At 58.0% G+C, this 21,926-nt stretch overlaps 1 protein-coding gene and 1 long non-coding RNA gene across 3 annotated transcripts in view; one reads left to right on the plus strand and one right to left on the minus strand.

Moving 5' to 3' along the window:
• Nucleotides 1-21,926, plus strand: part of HHIPL1 (HHIP like 1) — a 24,433-nt gene continuing 2,507 nt past the window's right edge. Inside the window, exons 1-8 of one of the 2 annotated variants that reach the window (XM_032345241.1) lie at nucleotides 1-273; nucleotides 5,686-6,332; nucleotides 8,914-9,057; nucleotides 11,187-11,515; nucleotides 11,978-12,104; nucleotides 14,706-14,851; nucleotides 17,259-17,340; nucleotides 20,736-20,818. In XM_032345241.1, the coding sequence (XP_032201132.1) occupies nucleotides 4-273; nucleotides 5,686-6,332; nucleotides 8,914-9,057; nucleotides 11,187-11,515; nucleotides 11,978-12,104; nucleotides 14,706-14,851; nucleotides 17,259-17,340; nucleotides 20,736-20,818 (1,828 nt within the window). In that variant the 5' untranslated portion in view covers nucleotides 1-3. The remainder of the gene's footprint in view (nucleotides 274-5,685; nucleotides 6,333-8,913; nucleotides 9,058-11,186; nucleotides 11,516-11,977; nucleotides 12,105-14,705; nucleotides 14,852-17,258; nucleotides 17,341-20,735; nucleotides 20,819-21,926) is intronic. The other variant, XM_032345242.1, reaches the window with a different exon arrangement.
• Nucleotides 21,473-21,926, minus strand: part of LOC116591884 — an 8,286-nt gene continuing 7,832 nt past the window's right edge. The window contains exon 3 of the long non-coding RNA XR_004286194.1: nucleotides 21,473-21,906. This is a non-coding gene — a long non-coding RNA (uncharacterized LOC116591884). The remainder of the gene's footprint in view (nucleotides 21,907-21,926) is intronic.

Below are 21,926 nucleotides of genomic sequence, written 5' to 3' on the forward strand. Positions count from 1 at the left end.
GGCATGGCGGGCGGGCGGGCCGGGCCGGGGGCGCTGCTGGCCCTGCTGGCGCTGCGGGCGCTCGGGGCGGCGGCGCACCCGCAGTGCCTGGACTTCAGGCCGCCCTTCCGGCCGCCGCAGCCGCTGCGCTTCTGCGCGCAGTACTCGGCCTTCGGCTGCTGCACCCCCGAGCAGGACGCGGCGCTGGCCGGCCGCTTCGGAGCCCTGGCGGCGCGCGTGGACGCCGCCGAGTGGGCCGCGTGCGCCGGCTACGCGCTCGACCTTTTGTGCCAGGTGAGCGGGCGCGCGTCGGGGCCTCGGTGGCCGGGCGGGAGGGCGCCGGGGACAGCCCCCGCCGGGCGGCGATAGAGGGCGGGCGGCTGGCTTTGGAACCGCGGGCCCCCGGGCGGGGTCATCCCGCGCGGGGCGGGGAGCCGGACTTTGCCATTCATTAGTTTCGTGACTTAGACATTCTCCCGGCCTCAGTTTCCCCTTGGGAAGCAAGAGGACCAGACACACCGATGTCATCTCTCCCCTGGAGTTCGGGGGTCCCCTCTGAACCGGGACCTCCTGAAGTCAGCCCCTCAGTGTCCCGGCCTCCAGGAGCCCCGCCCTTATGGGGGTACCAGGATGGGAAGGCTTTGTCCCTCTCAATGCTTCCCTCACCACCCCCCCCCCCCACTGCCCCTGGGGAGGCGGGAACAGTCTGGACCTGCGGGGAGCAGGGAGCGGGGTGATGAGCTAGACTTGGGTTTGTGGAGGAGTATGGGGGACGCTGCTCCCAGTGAGGGCCCCTGCCCTGCCCTGAGGACACCATCTCAGAGCCCCCGCCCCCTTCCTGGACCAACTAAGGGGCGCTCACACCCTGGGTGAGCCAGGGCGACGTCTCTGGCCCTTCCCGCCCCCACCGGTTCCTGCTGTACCCTCCCTGGGAGCGCCCCCACCAGGCAGAGGGGCTCTCATCCTTTCAGACCACCTGAGGGACATATCCCTTTGGTGTAACCTCTCAGTCCCATCCCCTCTGAGGGCAGAGCCCCTGCTTCTGCCCCCACAGGACTGTGCTCTGGCTGCTCCTTTTCCTCCTGCATGGGTCTGATTCTGGAGTGACTGACCAGAATCCCTGGGGAAATGGAGTCGAGGCCAGAAAGCCCTTAGGCTGGCCCTGGCCCACTGTCCAGGCAGTGAGACCTGGGTGGAAGTGTCTTGCCAGGCAGCCTAGCTGACAGCCTGCAGCCAGCCGGGGGAAGGGCAGGAGGGCAGGCTTGGAGTTAGGCTTACTGGGTTGTTCTGGGGCCTGCCGCTTCCTGGCTCTGCAGCCCTGGGGAGGTCACCACGGCACATCATTGCATCATCTTTAAAATGGGGGCACTCCTAGCCGTCCCTCAGAGTTGCCACACAGACTAAAGGGCACATACTCAGGGCTCAGTGGAGGATTCTGGTGGGATTTCTCTAGTGCCTCTTTGGCCTTCAGTGGCTTCTCAGCCCTAGGCAGGGACGCGGTGGGGCCCAGAGGCCAATTCAGAAAAAGCCCAGAGAGACAGGGACTTGCTCAGTGGTCACACAGCTCAGGCATGGCCATGCTGGGCACTTGGCGCACACTCGGTGCCATGTGAGTGGGCCATCTGGGTCAGAAATAAGAAGGCCTGGGAGTGGATGAGGAAGGGAACCCTGGGGAGCGCCAGAGTGCAAAGCCCCTGTGCTGGGCATCTCAGGGGAGCCAGAATGGTCTGGTCAAGCATCTGTCTCACTAGCCTGGGGGCACCTTGGAACCCGGCCCTTCCCCGCTGTGGTCACACGCTGGTTCATGTAGCTACGCCACATTTGGTAATTGAGCACTTACTACATGCTAGGCTCAGCAGGGCAAATCAGGTGGGCGGGTCCTAGGAGGAGGAAGGGAAGGGTCAGTCCTTCTACCCCTCCCTGCAGGAGGCTCTCCTCTTTCCTTGAGAATCTTCCCAGCAGGGCTTGGCCTTGGGCAACCAGTGGTGGAATGGCCACTAGCCCTTTACCCCAGGCGTCTCTGAGAGTGACCTCACGTCTGGAGTGAACTTGGATGGGAGTGGAGGTTGGATCAGTTTCTCTGGCAGGGAGGGCAGGAGAGTGCTCGGGGGAGGCCCATGATGCCTGTGAGCCAGGGCCCTGTCTGGATTCATCACCTCTTGATTTCCACCCTGGGAGGTGGCCACGGGCCTTATTTACAAAGTTCAGTCAATGACAGCACTGAAGCATTCGCATCTACCGTAGGGAGGCGGCGTCCCATGGAAACATGCTCACTCCCACAGTCCCCTCCAGAGCCTGCCCCCCGTCAGGCCCCTGCAACTCCTTCAGGCACCCAGAATGGCTCCTTAGCTGGAGGGTGACTGTCCCTTGTGGCCCCTTCAGACTCTTTCTGAGGGCTTCGCCCTTATCCAGCCAATGCCTGTGTCATCAAGAGGAGAAAAGGCAGCTTGGGACACATGGCCCCCAGGTTCCTAGTGTGCACACCACGACCTTCCTGGATAACTGAGCTTGCCTCTCTGTGTAACCAGAAGTCATCCAATCTGGTTTCTGATGGAAATCTATGTGGAACATCTCCTGCGGGCACATGTATTGGACCAACGTTTCCCCAGAGCCTATTAGGACCTGGCCCTGTGCTGGGTCCTGGGCCCAGAGGCAGTTGGCAAGTCACAAGCCCAGCCTCAAAAGTCCCCTTGTTCAAGTCAGGAGACAGACACACCGATCTTATCAGAACACATAAAAGCCTTCCCAAGGGTGACTGAACACTATGGGGCATGGGGACAAAGGCTGTACTTTCCTTGGAAAAGTCAGGGAAGCCTTCCTGGAAGAGGAAACATTGAGAGTTCATCTATTTTGAGCATTTACTGAACAACACATGCATCATCTCATTTATTCCTCCCAACAACTATGAGGTTGGAATTCCTTTCTCCTTTTACAGATGACGACGACACAGGCACAGAGAGGTTAAGGAACTTGCCCAAGGTCACACAGGGAATAGTAAACTCAGTTTGCAGTACACTCTAAGTCCAAAGCCCTTCCCTTAATAACTCTCTCATATTGCCTGTTTTCTTGGAGCCCCACTGTGTGCTGGGACCCCACTGTGTGCTGGATGGTCTCATAGTCTACGGGACAGATAGACATACCAAGAGATAATCAAGTCCTAGGCAGACAGACCGGCTGAGTCATCTCTCGCCATGGGGAGGTGCCAGCACAAGTGGAAAGTTCACCCCACAAGCCACAGTCACATTCTGATGATGTTGTGTCTGAGGTGCGGACAGAGAGCCGGGAGAGCATGCAATAGGGCCAGGGGTAGGAGGATGGGGGGAGTCAGAGAAGGCTTCTCAGTTAGGCCTGGAGCCATGAATAGGAATTTGCCAGATGTGGAAATGGGAGAGGAGGAAGTATCCTCCCAAGAGAACACTGTGTGCAAGGTCTCAGCCTTCCTAAGGAACAGGTGTAGACGATAGAAATTTTGGGGACTCAGGGCGGTGAGTCACGGATGTCCCCAAGCCCACAGTGGCCGTTTCTGGGCAGCAGGCTGTTTGCTTCCGTGCTGAATGGCCCAGGCGGCTGAGCAGTGTGATACTGTACCAGTTTTTCTTGGGTTTTCTCCTGCCTCTTCCACTGATCGTCCTTGCCAGCAGCGATCACGACACTCCCCTGTCCTGTCCTGCTTTTGGATTGCTCGGATCTGAGGACCACATTTGCATTGTGTTTAAGTAAGAGTACACAGGCCACGAGTAAGGGCTTGCCAGGCCCAGCGTTGGGTGCGTGGAGGCTCAAACTCCAGCCTGGCTGTCCCTGGAGGCCTCTGTGCTCCCTCTCTAGCTCTGGGCTGGGCTTTGACCAGTGGAGGGCACTCAGACTGGCTTCTAGAAGTCTCTTCTAGTCCTGTCATGTCTCTGGGGCTGAGGACAGTGTCTGGCACACAGTCTGTGTCTGGTCAATGCTTGCTAAAGGAAACACTGCTCACTAATCCGGGAAGAGTGGCAGTCCAGGCGTCATGAGGGCTGGGTCTGAGCCCTGGTGTAACCACTTCTTGGCACAGGGCCTTCCTAGAGCCTCAGTTCCTCATCTATAGAATGGGAGTCGCAGTGACCTTACCTTGCAAAAATTAAGTGAGGCGTGTGTGCGTGCCGACCCTTCCTAGCCCACCCAGAGCTGCTGGCTGGACATGTGGGAGGCTCCGGGGGGCTGTGAGGGAGATGGTACTGCGTAGCGACCTCATCAGCGAAGGGTGACACGGGAAACGTGGTCTTCGTGTCTGGGCCCAGGACAGCGGCTGACCAGAGACCAACCACACGTCGCCAAGTGGCCCTCAGCCTCACAGTAGCACTAATGTGCCAGGAGGACAAGGCCGTGGTGTGACCACAGTCGTTGAAAGGGAGGGCGTCACCCTTGGCCCAGGGCCTGAACACACACGCCAGAGGGCAGTCTGCCCCCTCCTGTCCCTGGAGGCCTCCTGCTGGAACCCAGCCTGGCCCTGCCAGCAGAGGGGGAGCGTGGTTCCAAGAAGCCATCCCCACCGTGAATCAGGACCTTCTGCTGGACAGGGTGGAGGGCAGAACACTTTATCCATCAGCTCCCTCCTCCCAGGGCTCAAAGTTTTGCCCCAGGAGGCATGAACACTCCGTATTCCAGATCGTGCCCATAGGGGTACTGCGTGGGGCCCCCAGTGTCTCATCAGTGGGGGACCCTCAGCAGGGGCCAGGGAGGCCGAGGGTGGCTGCACCATCTGCCCCCAGAGCAAGAGGTCAGCTCAAGACCCCACCTGAGGTTTCTGAGCAAGGGAGGAAGAAAGGGCTGGGGCCGGCGGGGGAGGGGGGGTGGGACACGTGGGCAGGCGTGTTACCAGCTTGCCACGAGCCAGACTCCTCAGAGCTGGGGAGGGCGGGGCTGACCCCAGACCAAACCCCTACCCCTCCGCGCTGACCGAATGGCATTGAATGACACTGGGGGGGTACTTGTGCCCTGGTCCCCCGTCTGCAGCACTCTTCCGTTCGTGGGCCTTTGTGAAGGTTGAGTAACGGAGGAAGGAGCGCCGCTCACTGTCTAGGGCAGGTCAGGTAAGTTAGTGCCCAGCACACGCCCTAAGCACTCACTCTGGCCCCGCTCTGTGCTAGGCACTGTGAGGTTCTGGGACACACAGTGACCAGACAGGCAAAACACCTGCCCTCGTAGGATTTAGGTTCCAAGGAAGATAGACAGTAAACACTCAGACACATTAAGTTTTATTATGATACCGAGTCCTGGTAAGGTTTTTTATTTGGGGTTTCTTGGGGGGGCGGTTTAAGCAGAGTCGGAGGCTAAGAGGTACTTGGGGTGGGGGATGTGTGCTCTTTGAGGAGCTGTCCCTTGAGTGGGGAGTAAGTCACGCCGATATAGGGCTGGGGCATCGCATGTAAAACTGTCTCAGACCCTTTCTGGCGCCCAGTAGGGGCTCAAGGTCAGCTGCTGCCGCTAGCGGTAATAGTAGTGGTTGTGGCTGCTCGTGCCGACAGAAGCAACAGGGCAAGAGGAAGAGGATAAGGGGACAGGAAGGTGAGGGTTGCAGCCAGCGAGGAGAATTCCCGTGTTGCTAGACAGATGGCGTTGTCCCCACTTTACAGGCCGGCAGCCTGAGGCTCTAGCAGGTGGGTACCGGGCCAGCGGTCACGCAGCTGGTATGCACCTGCCCACAGCATCCCGGGGCTGGCCCTGTCCCTGCAGGAATGCTCGCCATACGCGGCCCACCTCTACGATGCCGAGGACCCGTCCACACCCCTGCGCACCGTGCCCGGGCTCTGCGAGGACTACTGTCTGGACATGTGGCAGACGTGTCGGGGCCTGTTCCGCCACCTGTCGCCTGACCGAGAGCTCTGGGCCCTGGAGGGTAACCGGGCCAAGTTCTGCCGCTACCTGTCGCTGGATGACGTGGACTACTGCTTCCCCTACCTGCTGGTCAATGAGAACCTCAACTCCAACCTGGGCCGCGTGGTGGCCGACGCCAAGGGCTGCCTGCAGCTGTGCCTGGAGGAGGTGGCCAATGGGCTGCGCAACCCCGTGGCCATGGTGCACGCACAGGACGGCACCCACCGCTTCTTCGTGGCCGAGCAGGTGGGGCTGGTGTGGGCCTACCTGCCCAACCGCTCGCGGCTGGAGAAGCCCTTCCTGAACATCAGCCGGGCGGTGCTCACCTCGCCCTGGGAGGGCGACGAGCGGGGCTTCCTGGGCATAGCCCTCCACCCCAGCTTCCGGCACAACGGCAAGCTCTACGTCTACTACTCCGTGGGGTTCGGCTTCGACGAGTGGATCCGCATCAGCGAGTTCCGGGTGTCCGCGGACGACGTGAACACCGTGGACCACGGCTCGGAGAGGTGCTTTCCCTGGAGGGGCCCCGCCGGGGGGGGGGGGGTGGGGGGTGGGGGGTGGGCAGGGCTGGGATTGGGCTGGCGGGCGCCGGTACGCACAGGGTGGACCTGCACCGGTCTTAAACCCTCCATCACACCTGGTGAGGGGGGCTGAGCCCGTGTTTTGGGCTAGGCACCCCAGGATCATGTCCAGACTTCTGGATCAGCCACTGCGGGTGGTTTGTTGCATTCGATTCTCCTAGCGCCCGATGAGGGTAGCAGTAGGCTCCCCATTTCCCAGGTGAGGAAGTGGAGGCTTGGAGAGGTGAAATACCGGCCAGGCCACACAGCGGGAAGCCTCAGAGCTGGAATCCAGATGTGTCTGTCTCCTGAGCCCCACCTTCCGCTTCCCCTCCCCCGGACCCTCTGCCTCCCCACCCCAGCAGGTGTATTCAGCCCTCTCAACGCTCTCTGTGTATTATCTGTGCCCCCCATGAAGGGCATTTGCATCAGTCTGGGTCCAACGGGAAAATAAATCCCGTGCCAAGTAGTAGGTCAACAGGCAGGACTGGATACTGGAAATTAGTTCCTCAGGCATTAGAAATGAAAGAGCAACCTGGGGAGGAAGTAAGTTAAGCCTGAATTTCCCAACTGGAGGAAGCTGTCTCCACCTCCCGGCTAGAGGGTCAAGGTGAGAATGTAGGGTTGCTAGAGCCCCAGGAGGGAGTGGGGTGGGGTGAGGGGGTGGGGCAGCTGGAAACACAGTGGGTCTGGGCTGGGGAGCCGGGGCCAGGGAGGAAGTGCAGCTGCGGCCAAGGCTTGCCCAGCAAAGAGAGAGAGAGATGGGGAGAAATACCCTGGCTTCTCCCTTCCTCCCACCTTCCAGTCTCCTGCCAGAGCCTTCCATTGGCTGTCCCTAGCTGCAGGCCAGCCAGCAAAGAAGCATGGGAAATGTAGTTTGCAGGATCCTAGTCTTTGACTTAGAGAGCAGGTAGGGGCCCGAACAGGACTGACCTGAGGCAAAAAGGCAAATAATGGCACATTGGACATTTAATAAAACTAAAATCTTGACATTGAAAGTATAAAAAGGAGAAGGAATCAAATAGGCTGGCTAACATGAAGGCTAATGTAGGTCTTGTCATGCAGCGTTAATTTTGACTGTGAGCATCCTGACAGCCAGAGCGAAAGGAGAAAGCATAATTCTCATTATCTGATACGAGGCTGAGCAACCCGTTCTCCAAGAGATACCAAGTTATCACATGGCTCACACCGAGAGACAAAGGGACAGAATGGATGTGCTTCATTGCTAACTTTTCAAAAAGGATTCCTGGTAAAAACAGAAGGTGGGACACACAGTATAGAGAGAAGTCTATTTCAGAGTGAGTGTTCAGTGAGGGTCCTCTGGGGACCTGTCAAGCACAAGCCTCTAACTTGACTCACACAGGGAGAGGTAGGGGCTCAGGGAGGGGCCAAGAACAAGTGGTCACCCTTGCCCAAGTCAGCTGTCAGTCCTTGTTCCCAGGGCTGGGATCCCCGTGGTAGGTGGACGTCTCACAGTCCGAGCTGTCCTTTCCAGGGAGGACTTGGTGTCTGGGGCTCTGTTTCACCCCCAGGTGATGTATATTGGCCTCGATGGAGAGATTTCCAGTCTTGGTTCCGGAGCCCTTAAGTCCTGGGTTCAAGTTACTTGATCTTCAGTGCCTTGGTTTTTCTTCTCTGTATTAATAAGAGATTAGTTAAGTCAGTGACCTATCCTGGAAAACCTAAGCAAACAGGGATTTGGCTACAAAGGAACTGGGAGGATCTGGAGAAGGAAAAGGGGAAGGTCAAAGTGACCTGAAGATTAGTAATTGCAAGAACCCGGGGGATCAGAACAGAAAACGTCCTTCTGCTGCTAAGTTTGCTGCTCCTGGTACCAAGATGTCTGGGTGGAACCCAAGAGTCCCCCTTTGCGAGCCACTGTTCCCATTCCTGCCACCACCCCTTCTGGAGGCAGTGCCAGAAGCCAGCGAAGTGCGACTTCTCCTGTCTTCTTGCCCTCCCACTCTCCACTGGAACCCTAACCAGAAGCCAGCTGGCTGGCCATGCAGCAGAAGGCCACGGCCTTAAAGGAGATCCCTGAGGGCTTGAGTGTGTAACTGAGCACAACCCACCCCGTGCAGCCCACCTCCTTAGAAATTACAGTACACAACGAATGACAGGTGTGTGTAGAAAGTGCTCGTCTCATGTGGCTGGTAGGCAGGTAGTTATGATTAAGAAGAAACCTTTTGTGCCAGTGACTTGGGCACTGGGGAGGTAGAAGTGGGGAACAGTAGGAAGACCTGAGTTCTAGCCCCAGCCCTGCTACCTATGGGCTGTGTGACCTTGGACAAGTTGCTCAACCTCTCTGAGCCTCTGGTTCCTCCTTAGCACAATGGAGTGAATTATCCCTGCCCAGCCTACTAGACCCTTAGAAAAATCACCTGCTACAAAATATATGAAAAGTCTTTTCAAGTGCAAAATGGCATCCAAGAGAGAGGTTTTATTGGTGTGATCTTGTTTTGTGTTTTTGGCTGTTTTGTGTTTTTGGTGTTTTTTTGTTTGATGGGTGTGGCCTGTCTTCTTTTAGGATAATCCTGGAGATCGAAGAACCAGCCTCGAACCACAATGGGGGCCAGCTGCTGTTTGGGGACGATGGGTACCTCTACATCTTTACTGGTGACGGCGGGATGGCCGGAGACCCCTTTGGGAAGTTCGGAAATGCCCAAAACAAGTATGTTCTGCTTTGGGCTAGCCAGTGGGTTGGTTTATATACTGTTCTGCAGGGGGACTTCCTTCCTCAACCATGCAGCATAGGGAAGTAAGTAGAAAGGGCTTGGGGTCCCAGCTCAGTCTGCAGCTAGCCAGTGGGGGACCCCCATCAAGTCGCTTCCACTCACCGGTTGGAGGGAAGAATATAATCTCCAGGGGGAGGCTTGTCATAAGGAGTAAAGGTGGTTGTGTTTGCGAGGGGCAGGCATAGAACCCACTTGTCACGGATGCCTGATAAAGGACATCAGAGAGCCTCTGGGAAGTCAGCCCAGCCCTGCTCGAATCAGAGGAAGGAAAGGGAGCCTTCCCAGACCAAATGGGGAGTGTGAGCTGGTCAGAGCAGGGCTGTATGGGAAACTGAGGCTCAGGCTTGCTGTTGTACTTCTGGGCTTGAGCAGATGGCCTGCTGATCTTCGATCTTCTCCTACACACACACACACATACACACACACACACACACACACGCACGCTGTCAATGAGGATATCTAGGGCAGCCTCTTCCATTCTCTTAGCAAAAATGACAAAACCTTCCTTAGCCCAGAAAGTAAAAATAGCGAGGGTGATGTTGATTACAGTAATTAAAGTGTTCGCAGTCCGTGACGTGCGCTTTCATACGTGACAGTGTAAGAATCCCTGCAGCCTTCTCATGTTTGGGATGTGTTTAGTGATGTAGTGGGGAAAATAGAAATTAAGGATTTGGGGATAATTGGACGGAACTTAAAACATTATTTTGCTGCTGAGTTTTGCCCACTTGCATCATAAAGCTGGCTGCGAGGCGTGGGGGCTCAGGGTGGGATCAGAAGCTTCGTGCCCAGCGGGCTGGAGCACGTCAGGGGGCTCCTCAGAGCAAGACATAAGAGACCACAAATGGGGGATTAACCATGGGGGATTCCTGGGTGGGAGCCCCTTCCAGGGTTAAAGAAGGCAAGGCTGAGATGTCTGATGGTGAGCCGGAGGCTGAGGTGCGGACACTGGGCTGGAATGAGGGTACACAGCGGTGCACACTGCTCAGTCCTGCCGGAAAAGCAGTGGGGCAGGGCAGGAATGGGGGGGCACTAGAGTGCTCAAAGCGAAGACAAGAGCCGGGTGATAAGGAGGTGCTCTAGAGAGCTCTCCTCACTCTTGGGGCCCCAGAAACTGATGTTGCCTGGTGCCATGGGAGTGGCCCAACCAGCCCAGAGCTGCCTGGGGGAGTGGCAAGTTGTCCCACTCTGCAGCCTGGGTGGCCTCATCTCTGAGGTGGGGGTGGTGGGTGTGGCATGTGGGGTGAAGGGCTGCTGAGGCCCGTCTGACATGGGGCCGTTCTGCTCCCTCATGTCCTCGATGGTGAGAGAGAAAGCAAGGACCCCAGCCTCCCATTTCCTGCTGAGATCTGCAGCGTTTTCTCTCCCCGTGCCTGAGCCCTCCCCTGTACTTCTGCACTTGACTTCGATTACGGCCGTTCACTCACCAACCACTGAATGAGCCCCTTCCACATTCCGGTCACTGTCTTGAGTGTTGGGAGAAAACTGTCCATCTGAGTCTTGGGGGAGTGTTGTCACTCCCTGGGACAACGCTGTAAGAAGACAGGACGGAAAGAGAGCACCCTCACCTGGCGGCGAGGAGACAGGCATGCGGAAGTTGGGACGAGTGTTGTGGCTGTGAGCCTGGGTTTCTGGGGTCCCGCTGCGTGTGCCCACCTTTTACAGCCCACCCTTTACTAGCCGTGTGACAACAGGGCACGTTATGTGACCTTTCTGAGCTCAGCTGCCCCATCTCTAAGAGGGCATCACAGTGGTACTCACCGACCTAAAAGGTTGGTGCTGAGGATGAGATGGGACAGTAGAGGCTAAGTATGTCCAACGCTTCCCGCTGCTTGGCACATGAGAAGGTGCCCCAGAAATGCCGAATGAATCAATGAATGCATGCATGCCTGAATGCGGGTACCCAGCTGGTAAGCAGCTAGAGAGGACTTGAACCAGGGTCTCTGGCCCCACAGCCTAGGCTGGCCTTGACCTGGCCCGGCACCTTCCTTGGGCTGCCCCGGGTGCCCTGGGGTGAGCCCTGGCGCTGGCTGAGCCCGAGCTGCGCCTTGTCCGCCCTGCCCCGCAGGTCGGCGCTGCTGGGCAAGGTGCTGCGCATCGACGTGGACCGCAACGAGCGCGGCCCCCTCTACCGTATTCCACGGGACAACCCGTTCGTGGACGACCCTTCCGCGCGGCCCGAGGTCTACGCCCTGGGCGTGCGCAACATGTGGCGCTGCTCGTTCGACCGCGGCGACCCCGCAACCGGCGCGGGCCGCGGGCGCCTCTTCTGCGGAGACGTGGGCCAGAACAAGTTCGAGGAGGTGGACCTGGTGGAGCGCGGCGGCAACTATGGCTGGCGCGCCCGCGAAGGCTTCGAGTGTTACGACCGCAAGCTCTGCGCCAACGCCTCCCTCGGTGACCGCGCCCCCGGGGGCCCACCTCCCCGGCTCTGCATCCCCCCTCCCATGGTTGTGCTCAGCGCCTCCCTTGTGCCCCCCGCGCCCCCGTGGCGCATCGAGACCGCCCCGAGCTCCTGGAGATGCTCATACCCCATGCCATGGGGTGTGCGCCAGTGCCTGCCTTGGGACCTGGTGCGTCCCATCCTGGATCTCCCCTGGCCTCTCCCTGCCCCCCCAGCGCTGCAGGGCTCCTCCTGGCTCTCCCTACCCACCCCATCCCTGCAAACCCATGCTCTCTCTTCCCCACCCTATCCAAGCCCTAAGCACCTTCCTCCTTCCTGACTCCGTGGGGCCCCCAACTCCAGCCCTCCCGGTGACCTCACCTCCTCTTGCCCCTCTAGACTCAGACCACCTACCACGCTCATTGTGGGGGAGGGGCTGCCCGGCAAGCTCATGCCGGCTTCTCCCCTCTCTGCAGATGACATCCTGCCGATTTTCGCCTACCCGCACAAACTGGGCAAGTCTGTCACCGGAGGCTATGTGTACCGGGGCTGCGAGTACCCCAACCTGAACGGCCTCTACATTTTCGGCGATTTTATGAGTGGGTAAGTGGCCCGTGGGCTCCGGTGCCAAGCAGCTGCTGCTGCTGGCTTGCTGTAGAAAGCAGGGCACCGGTGCGCTGTGTGTGTGTGCCCGCAGGGGGCACATGGTCGCTGCCCTCTGACCGGGACCTCCGAGCGGGAGCCAAGCAGGTGTCCTCCTCTGGGAAGAAGTCGGGAGTCTCATGTCAGGAAGCAGCCTAACCCGTCCCCTGTCTCCGGATAGTCTTCCCGAGCCTTGCTGGCTGCCTCAAGCAGCGCCATGAAGGCTCGACTCGCAACCACAGACGGGAGGCTTGTTGACGTGCAGCCCCCTTGGTCTTTCCCTCCCACCGGACAGTCATGGGCTCCAAGCCTGACAGCGGTGCTGGGGGGCAGGGAGGGCACAGGTGGAAGGTGGGGGCAACAGGAACAGCTTCCTCAACAGACTCTGGGCCGCCTGGTTTCCCCAGAAGCCAGGACCTGCCTCTCATTTCACGGACTGACTGGGTTTCTGGGGAGAATTCCTCTAGAAGAGTCTGGAGAGGTCATTCTGCTGGGGAGGGGGGAGCTGGGGCTCCAGCCAGGGGCTGACTGTGGGGGTCCCTGGTGCCTTGTTGAGCCAGCCACGTGCTCCAAGTAAAGATTTCTCTTCCTTCCTTCCTTCCTTCCTTCCTTCCTTCCTTTCTTTTTAAGTTCATGGGGTACCTGACTGGCTCAGACAGTAGACTATGTGACTCTTGATCTGGGCCATAAGTTCAAACCCCAGGTTGGGGGTAGAGATGACTTAAAAATAAAATCTTAAAAAAAAAAATGTATCTGAGATTGCTGCGTCGGATCCTGGCCCACTTAGTCGCTGTGTGACCTTGAGTCAGTTACGTCACCTCTCCGTGCTTCCGTGTCCTCATCTGTAAGAGGAAGATGATAACAGTACTTGCTTCCTAGGGTTGGAGGACTGAGTCAGTTAAGACACATACACCACTTGGAATCTAGTTTGCGCTCAGTATCTGGTGGCTCCTAGTTATTCCTAGCTGGGGCGCCCGGCTGGCTCAGGTGGTAGAGCAGGAGACCCTTCATCGCAGGGTTGTGAGTTCAAGCCCCACACTGGGCGTGGAGCCTCCTCAAAGAAAAAGCAAAATTAAAAAAAAAAAATTATTCTCACCCTAGCCTCTCCACATGAGGACACCTGGACAGGGTCCCCAGGAGTAAAAACAAGGAGCTATGGAAGCTCGAGGCTAGCCAGATAATTCCCATCTCTTGCAGGCTGCTGCTGTGAGACTGGTTTGTGGCCTGCACATGGCCAGCTGGGGCCGAGGGAGAAGCCTGACCTGGGCCTCTGGGTGCTGGGGCCTCTTCCCTTAGGGTCTGCCTCTCCTGCTCAGCTTTCCCATCTGGGAATGGGTCTAGATGAAGCCTCTCTTTCTCTCTCTCTCTCTTTTTTAAAAAAAATTTATTCATTTGACAAAGAGCACACAAGTAGGGGGAGTGGCAAGCAGAGGGAGGAGGAGAAGCAGACTCCCCACCGAGCAGGGATCCTGATGCAGGCTTTGATCTTGGGACCACTGGGATCACAACCTGGGCCAAAGGCAGATGCTTAACTGACTGAGCCACCCAGGAGCCCTCTTTTTTTTTTTTTTTTTTTAAGATTTTGTTTTTTTTTAAGTAATCTCTACAACCAGTATGAGGCTTGAACTCACAAGATCAAGAGACACATGTTCCACTCACTGAGCCAGCCAGGTGCCCCGAAGCCTCTCTCTGTACCTGATTCTCTTTTCCCCCTCCTGCTGTCCCCTAGGAGTGCTGAAGCCTCCTGTCCACAGAGATTCAACTAATTTTGCTAGCTTTTCCCAAGCCCTTCTGCTGGGTCCGGCTTTGTGCCACAGTCAGGGCAACAGAGCTGAAAGCACCTTGCGCCCAAGTCAGGGAGACAGACCCATGCTTGGTCCATTCCAGTCCAGCCTCAGGGAGCCTGTGCTCGGTGCTGGGGGCTCCCAGTGCAGGGGCAGTCAGGAGAGCTTCCCAGAGGAGGGTACGTCCAAGCAGGGTCTGGTGACTGACGGGAGAAGAAGGGAATTAAGGGCAAAATGGGCATATTCTGAAGATGCCCAAGCTCCACCTTGTGTGGGAGTGGAGGCTGCTCCAGAGTCTGCCCGGACTTCTGATCACCAGCCCTGGAGAATTCCTCGGCTCCTGACTGCCTCCCGTGGGTCAGCAGCTGGGGCTGAGCTGACTGGGTAGGAGACAAGCTGGTCACCTTCCCCCGCCCTTCTCTGGTGCAGAGGAGGTACCCAGGGAAGGCTGCAGGCTGGGCCAGCTTTATGAGGGCAGCGGATCCTGACCATCAGACTACAGGGGAGTGTCGAGAGCCTGCACTGTGGGTTGCGGCCCGTGCGTTTGCCAGGACCCCGTGTTCCGAAGGCCCGCACTTGGTTTCATGTTCAGCTCTCACTGTCTTGAAATCCTTAGTACTTTTGGAACAAGGGGCCCTGCACGCTTTCTTTACACCGGATCCTGCAAATGCTGTAGGGTCCTGGTTCATGAATAACACATGAGTGGGTGGGTGCATGAATGGACCGTGGGTGGGGCTCCCCTGCCAGGCGTGACCGCACAGCTCCTGCTTCTTTGCAGGCGTCTGATGTCCCTCCGAGAGAACGTGGAGACAGGCCAGTGGCGGTACAGCGAGATCTGCATGGGTCGAGGCCAGACCTGTGTGTTCCCGGGCCTCATTAACAACTACTACCCTCACATCATCTCCTTTGCTGAGGATGAGGCCGGTGAGCACTCCTGAGGCCCCAAGGCCTCTCGTTTTCTGGGCCACATGCTTGGGACGGTTCCCCTGCCCCGTGGGTCCTCTGACCTGGGCGGAGACCTGCAATGGAGTCTCAGGCCTTCTGGCCGGGGAGCAAGTGGGCAGCAGCCCGAGACCTCGCTCGGGTGTCGGTCCTCACCAGCCTGGGCTTCTGTCTCCTCATCTGGAAGGTGGGAGCACAGGCCCCACCCCCACTTCCTGCAGACCTGCTTCTGGGCTGTGGAGTGAGGGGACCAGGAAGGGGTTTGTCATGGTGGAAATGCAGGCAGGTGGGGGCAGAGTGTGTCCCAGACCTTCACTGCCCTGGGCGCCTGATGGCCAAGAAACCTGGCCTGTAAAATTAAGCCACACGATCTTCAGAAAGTGGGTGGACACCACCTTCCTGTTAGTGGGTTCCCATTCAGGCTCTTGTATTTTCGTCGCAAGGAACAGGGAGGGAGGAGAGAGGATGAAGGCCCCGGAGACTGGATCCTGCTCCGGCCCCTTTGTCCTTGGCCCCGATTGTCCCTGGACAAAAGCTGAGGGGCCCCCAGTGGGGCCTGGGGGATGCTTGGCAGGGTTGCTAGGCAACGCCCACCCAGGGGCCTTTGGAGGGGTATCCCCTGCAGGGCCCAGTGCCCAGAGCCCCCAGGCCTAAGTCTGGGAAACCTTTGTTGGATGACACCATCACAGTCTACATTTTCAAAAGGGCAGCCCCAGCCCCCACTGCCCTGTCAAGCCCACTGGGCTTTGAAAGCCCTTTCTTTCGGTCAGTAGGGGGTTAATGTGTTTTGGAAGGAGGTGCCCCAGGGGCAGGGCCTGGAAGGTGCAGTTCTCAAGGGGCCCCCCGTTCAGCCGTCTGAATGACATCAAGTAACCTTAGCCAGGAGGAGCCTCCTCGAAATCGGCCCAGGGACAGCGTGCTAGTGAGCTTGGGCAGGCAGCCCCTGGAAGGCACAGAGCCCTGGGGTCCAACACAAACAAACCTCCCCCAGCCACCGGCTCTAGCTCTCCAGTTGTTCTTCTGACACTTGCAAATTGCAAAACAAGGACCTCTGCTGGCCCGCTGTCCTCCAGGGACAGTCTACACCCCAGAGAAGAGGACGGTGTGGCCTGGGTAGGGCTGGGCAGTGCTGGGTGGGGGAGGGGAGGCTCCTTGCCTATGCGTGGCGTTGGGGGCTGTTGTTCCCGCAGACGAGACTGACAGGCCAAGGAGTGGGCCTGGTGTTAAGCCTGTCACTTTACCGAGGTGGGGCTGGGGGTACCGCACCGGACCTGCCGCCCGGAGGCCTCCCAGAGGAGGGCCCTAAGCTTCAGCTTGGTCAGCCAAAGGAAGGCCCTGGAGAAGGGCATTCCAGCCCAAGGTAGCAGCCCGTGCAGGAGTCTTGGGTCGCTCCACAGGGCTGGACAGTTGGTGTGAGGGCTGCATAGCCCAGGAGGGGACAGTGGCTCCCAGAGGCTTCTCTCCAGAAAGAGGCCCAGAGAGGGAAGTGACAGCCCAAGACTGCACAGCAAATTCATGCCTGTGTCTCTGGGTTCTCCAGCAGGGGCTGTCTTGCTGGGGTATGTTTGCATCCCCTTGGAGACCTATTAACCGCCCCCAGCCCCCACCAAAGCAGGGCAGGTGCTCCTGGAGGGGGGTCAGAGGTCCCTGAGCACTCAGCACCCTGCCCTCCCCAGCCCCCTGCTCCCCCCACAGCAGGGTCTACCCCAGTTAACAAGTCGGCCCGCCAAGTGTCTTTGCCTTTCCTGACATCCCTGGGGTTCCGGGGCCTTGACTCTCTGGCCCCACCCCCGGGCAGCCCTCCTTGACTGCACTCATCCCCACAAAGATGCTTTCCTCAGAGTTCGCAGCTCTCTGCCGGTCTTAGTCTCTCCTCGGGGACGGCCCCCGTCTTTGTGAGAACTCTTCACTGTCTTGCAGAGAAAGAGGTGTTAGCATGGCTGAGCCATCACATCACGCATGGGCTGTGTCTGGGCCCCCAGCCCCCATGCGTCCTGCATGGGCACGCTTCGGGGGCAGCAGGCCTTCCTGAGTTCCAGGAACAGCGGTTGCTGGGGAGCTGGACTGTGGACCCTCACTCGTGCCCAGAGGGGTGTGCACCGGGCATAAGGCCAGACAGGGACGAGGGTGGGGCTGGGTCTCGAGGAGGAGGCCAGAACATGGCTAGGTCCACGCAGAGCGGCCGGCAGCTGGGGACACTGTTGCCTTTCTCAGCCTCTGGTTTCAGCTCTGGGCACTGAAGGGCTTCGCAGACCTCCTTGAGGTTGGGGTCCCTTTCAGAGCCTGAGGGGAGCTGGCCAGGGCGGGGCAGGAGGGCAGGGGACAGGGTCCTGGCCGGGACCATATTCTAAGCAGTGTTCTCACTCCTTGCCTGGTTTCTTGCCCAAAGGGGAGCTGTACTTCATGTCGACAGGTGTGCCGAGTGCCACAGCGGCCCGTGGGGTTGTCTACAAGGTGATCGACCCTTCCAGGTGAGCCCTGCCCACCGCACTGCCTGGGCTCCTGCTGTCTGCCAGCACCCCTCACCTCCATTGCCTTGTTTTCCTCTCCACCACCCCCTACAGGAGGGTGTTATCCATAGCCCCATTTTTCAGAAGGGAAAACTGAGACCCAGAGTAGGGTAGTGACCGGCCAGGCCCATAGTGCTGGTGAGGGGCAGACCCGGGGCTCAACCTGGATCTACTGCCTCAAATCTAGCTCTACTCACCGTAGGGGCTGCCGAGGATGCCGCCTGGGCCAGATAATCATGGGTTTGACCTCGCTTTCTGGCCTGCTGTCCACCCGACCCTGTTGTTTCTCCTCTCTGACTCCCCCCTCACCCCTCATTTCCTGGGCCATCGCACCCCTTGCTCCACCTCCCGAGCCCCCGACTTGCCTCTGAGACACCCTGATCTCCGCCTGTCCCCACCACGAGGCTCCCCTCCCCTTGCCCACCTCTGCCTGGGCAACCCAAACCACCGGCTCCTGTCTAGAACACGCTGGGGCTTCCAGAACTCCTCCTTGGCCCTCCCAGTGCCCGTCTCCATCTGCTCTGCTTCTATGTAGAGCCGCTAATTCGGTGCCAGGCAGTGCTCTGACTCCTTCCTTGTAAAACTCCTTGACAGCTCAGCTGCTTCGTTTACAGAGGTGAAAATCCTATAAAAGTGAGCACCCCCTCCCAGCCAGAGCCAGAGCTGGGCTCGGGACGGGCAGCTGGTTCCAGAGCCCTGCTCTGACCTCATGACTGCATGAAGCTACCCCTTCAGCCTTAGGCCTCACTGCCTCAGAGGGGCCTTTCCAGCCAGGCCTTGTCCGGTGCTCCCCGTGGCTCTCACCACTCAGAACCATAATCTGTACTCTTCCCCTGGCGGGAGAGTCTCCAGGGCTAGCTCTGCCCCTCTACCCCTTCAGAGGCAGTGCTGGCCCTGGGCCTGGTCGGGAGCACAGAGCAGAGACGCAGGCATGTTTAACCAATGAATGGGTGATTGGGTTTCTCAGTCCTTCTCAGCTCTTTGAGTTTTGCTTCTCAGGTGCTTCCCATTCAGCACCTGGGCGAGCTGCCCCACGTGGGCACATCGGCACCCACCCCCAGCACTACCCGCCCCCCCCCCCCCCCAGGGCCCTCAAATCATCCACTTACATCCAGCATTCAGCAGCCCCCCGACGTGGACAGTTGCCCTAACCTCTGAAACATCCTAGGTTTGGAAAATTCCTGAAACACCACCACGCTTCCAAAAAACCGTTTTAAAAAATTAGAGGAGGTTTAGATTGATGGACAATTTGCAAAGATAGTTCAGAGTTTCCCATGTACGCCTCGCTGATGTCCTCTGTCATTAGCATCTTGGAAGTCATGGTATGCTAGTCGCAGTTAATGGACTGATGTTGCCACATTTCTACTAATTACAGGATTTCTCTAGTTTTCCCCTACTCTCCTTTTTCTGTTCTAGAATCCTCTCCAGAATCTCACATTTCTTGGTCATAACATTTTTTTAGCTTCCTCTGGTCTGTGACAGCTTCTCAATCATTCCTTGTTGACCACATTTTTTTTTTTTAACACAAATCTATTCATTATTGACATCATTATCTATCAAGAAACACATAAGGACTTCCACCTTTCATGCCTCCTTCCCATGTCCCCCAGGTCCCCTCTGGCTTTATCTGCTAGCGCCTGTGGGACTTATGGCAATGCGGAGGACCACATGCAAACGTGGCATTTTTCTTTGTTCGTTTTCCCTATTTTGTGTAAACATTTCCACGTTGCAACATCACTCAAAAGCATCATCTTGAATGGCTGTGTAATTGGCTGGTGAGTCACCGGGCCACAATTACCTTACCCGTTCCTGGGACATTAAGCTTATTTCCCATTTTTGTTTTTAAAGAGTGCTTCTCTAAGGAAATATCACATATATGGAGCATGTAATTCATGCCAGATGCTGCCTTCGACCTACCCTCTCCTTTTGCCACGAGGCACCTTTCTTTCGCTGTTGGCTCCCCCCCCCCCCCCCCCGTACAACTGAAGGGAACTGAGGCTTAGGGGGTTCTCCGGCTCAAGGGAGCCAGAAACAAACTAGACTCCTTCCCTTCCCTTCCTCCCTTCTCTCTTTCGTGTTTCTCTTTTGGAATGCATGTCTTTCTTTGCACCCACAACATCCTGCAAAGAGGCTGCAGATGAACACCGGAACGAAGAACTGGGGAGCGGGCAGTGGGCGAGGAGGGTGTGGGCATCCCTCATTGCCCAGACAAAACCACTGTAGCATTTAGGGGTGCATCTCCTACCTTTTCCCTAACAGAGATTTTTTTTTTTTTTTTTAAACATTATTTCCTTACGGAACAAAACCATGCTGGGTCTGTCTGAAGCATGTGGGTATTATCTGGGCTTCAGAGCAAAACCCAGTCTTTCTGCAGCTTTGGGAAGCCTGTGTGCCTGGCTGTGTTTCTTCAACCTCGGGGGTGAGGGGAGGGAAGACCCATACCCCTCCTCAGTTTCCCTCTTTGGCCAAGCCTGCCTGGAAGCCACCTCCTGTCACATGGCCACTTCACCCCTCGGGCTTTTCCCTTGTGCTGCTGGAACCTATTGAAGTCTGGACCCACGTGGGCCAGTCCCAGAATAGTGTCGGTCCCATTCAAAGACTCACAGATCCACGGCCAAAAGCTAATTAAAATGGAATTCCACGCCTTACTTGTGCCCCTCGGGGATGTCAAAGGAGACCCGACTCAGAGTCCTGGAGACCCGACTCAGAGTCCTGGAGACCCGATTCAGAGTCCGAGTAACCCTTCTCAGAAGCGGGTCTCCCTCCTCTCTCTGAAGCCCCGCCCTCCAGGCCCCAGATCCCTCCGCTCTGCTGCCAGCCCTGCGGCTTTCTCCGACCCTTTATCTATAGATGACCTTACCTTTCACTCCACTGCGGCATCACCAAAATCCAGGGCCAGAGGAGCAGAGACAGAGAGCTCCTCAAAGGCCGTGGGGTGCGGGGGCCAGGATGGGGCGTGGGGGCCAGGGTGGGTGCGGGCATCAGGCTGCAGTCATGGTTCCGGCAGCAGCGGGGCTGGTGGTGGAAGGAAAGGGGCTGTGACTTCCCATCACGCTCCCAAGACAGCTCATGCTCTGAAGCAGAGGCGGCTCAGGAGAGGCTGAGCCACTGGCCTTCGGGCCCGTGAAAAGCAGATGCGGGCCGGACTCTAGGCAGAGCGTCATCAGGACTTCTGTGCTGGGGCGGCGCTCCCAAAGCCCTGGGGCCACGCGGCAGGTGCTCCGCCGGTGGCCACTGTCGTTGTTCACATCCCCTTGAATGCACAGGTGTCTGACTACCAGGGGAGAGCGGGCGTCTGAGGGACAGGCTCAGGGCAGGCTCCCAGGGTGGCACTCATGACCTCCGTGTGTTGGCAGACGGGCACCTCCCGGCAAGTGTCGGATCCAGCCTGCCCAGGTGAAGGTGAAGAGCCGCCTCATCCCGTTTGTGCCCAGAGAGAGTAAGTGCCTGCCAGCCCGGTCGCAGCGGGGGAGGGGAGCTCCTGCGACCAGGACCCAGCAGCTCCTCCCCAGATACGGGTCCTTCCGGCTGGCGCTGGAGGCCCTTTCTGGGCCCCAATGCCTAGCACTGGGAATGGCACCCATGGGACACTCAGTTAAAGTAGGTGCAGCTCCTTGAACCCAGGCCATGGGTGAGTGGCCCCAAGGGTGCTGCACGCCTCAGAGGGGACAAGCAACGGGGAGGGGTGGCTGGTGCCAGGGCAGGTACGCTCAGAGCCCTTGGGACAGACAGAGAGCGGGTACATGGTGTGGGAGCGAGGCTGGAGCGAGTCATCCTAGTTGCAGGTGCTGTAGGGGGAGGGGCACCTCCTGGGGCTGCTGGAGGCCTGTCCTGTCTGATCTGTTTGGTGGGGAGGGAGGTGGGCGCAAACCCTCAGGACCTGCGGGCCAAGCAAGGCCACAGATGATGACCCCTGGCATCTGGTGCCAACCGAAAGGGCAGGCATGACGACGGGTTTGTTCCCCTGGGCCCGGGCTATGTGGGAACATAGAGCCAGGGCTGCCCGGCCATCCAGGTCCTAAGAGAAGTGGGAGATGGATCCATCCATCCATCTGTCCGTCTGTGCAGTCACTTACCCCACACATGTGCTTCCTGCCAGGGACAGACTGCTCAGCCAGACAGACCAGGTCCCTGCCTCCTTGGGTTGTTACATACAATCTCTCCATTTGTAAATTTTGGCACCTTTGGCTCAAAAGCTTAAAAATCACCCTGCAGGCCAAAGGAAACACTTCAATGGGTCCAGTGGCCCAATAGATAGGGGACCCGTTGGTTGACTGAGGAGCAGGGGAGCAGCAAGGGGGGAGGCTGGGCACTTGGCAGCTGAGGGTAGGCGACCCTGAGAAAGGGTTGTCCCCAGCAAAGGACAGTTGGAGGAAGGAATGAGCTCAGTGTTTGAGGAAGTTAATTCTAGCTGCAGCTGGTTTCAGGCCTGGACCAGTTTTCCATTCATTCAGCAGTTTCTGGCACTTTTGATAGTCACCCCTTCTGTGCTGGATGCTGGGGCCACCGGAGAAGTCAGACTCTGTCCTGGCGAGGACAGACAGAGG

Source organism: Mustela erminea, chromosome 5 (assembly GCF_009829155.1).
Source record: "Mustela erminea isolate mMusErm1 chromosome 5, mMusErm1.Pri, whole genome shotgun sequence".
NCBI classification, from domain to species: Eukaryota; Metazoa; Chordata; class Mammalia; order Carnivora; family Mustelidae; genus Mustela; species Mustela erminea.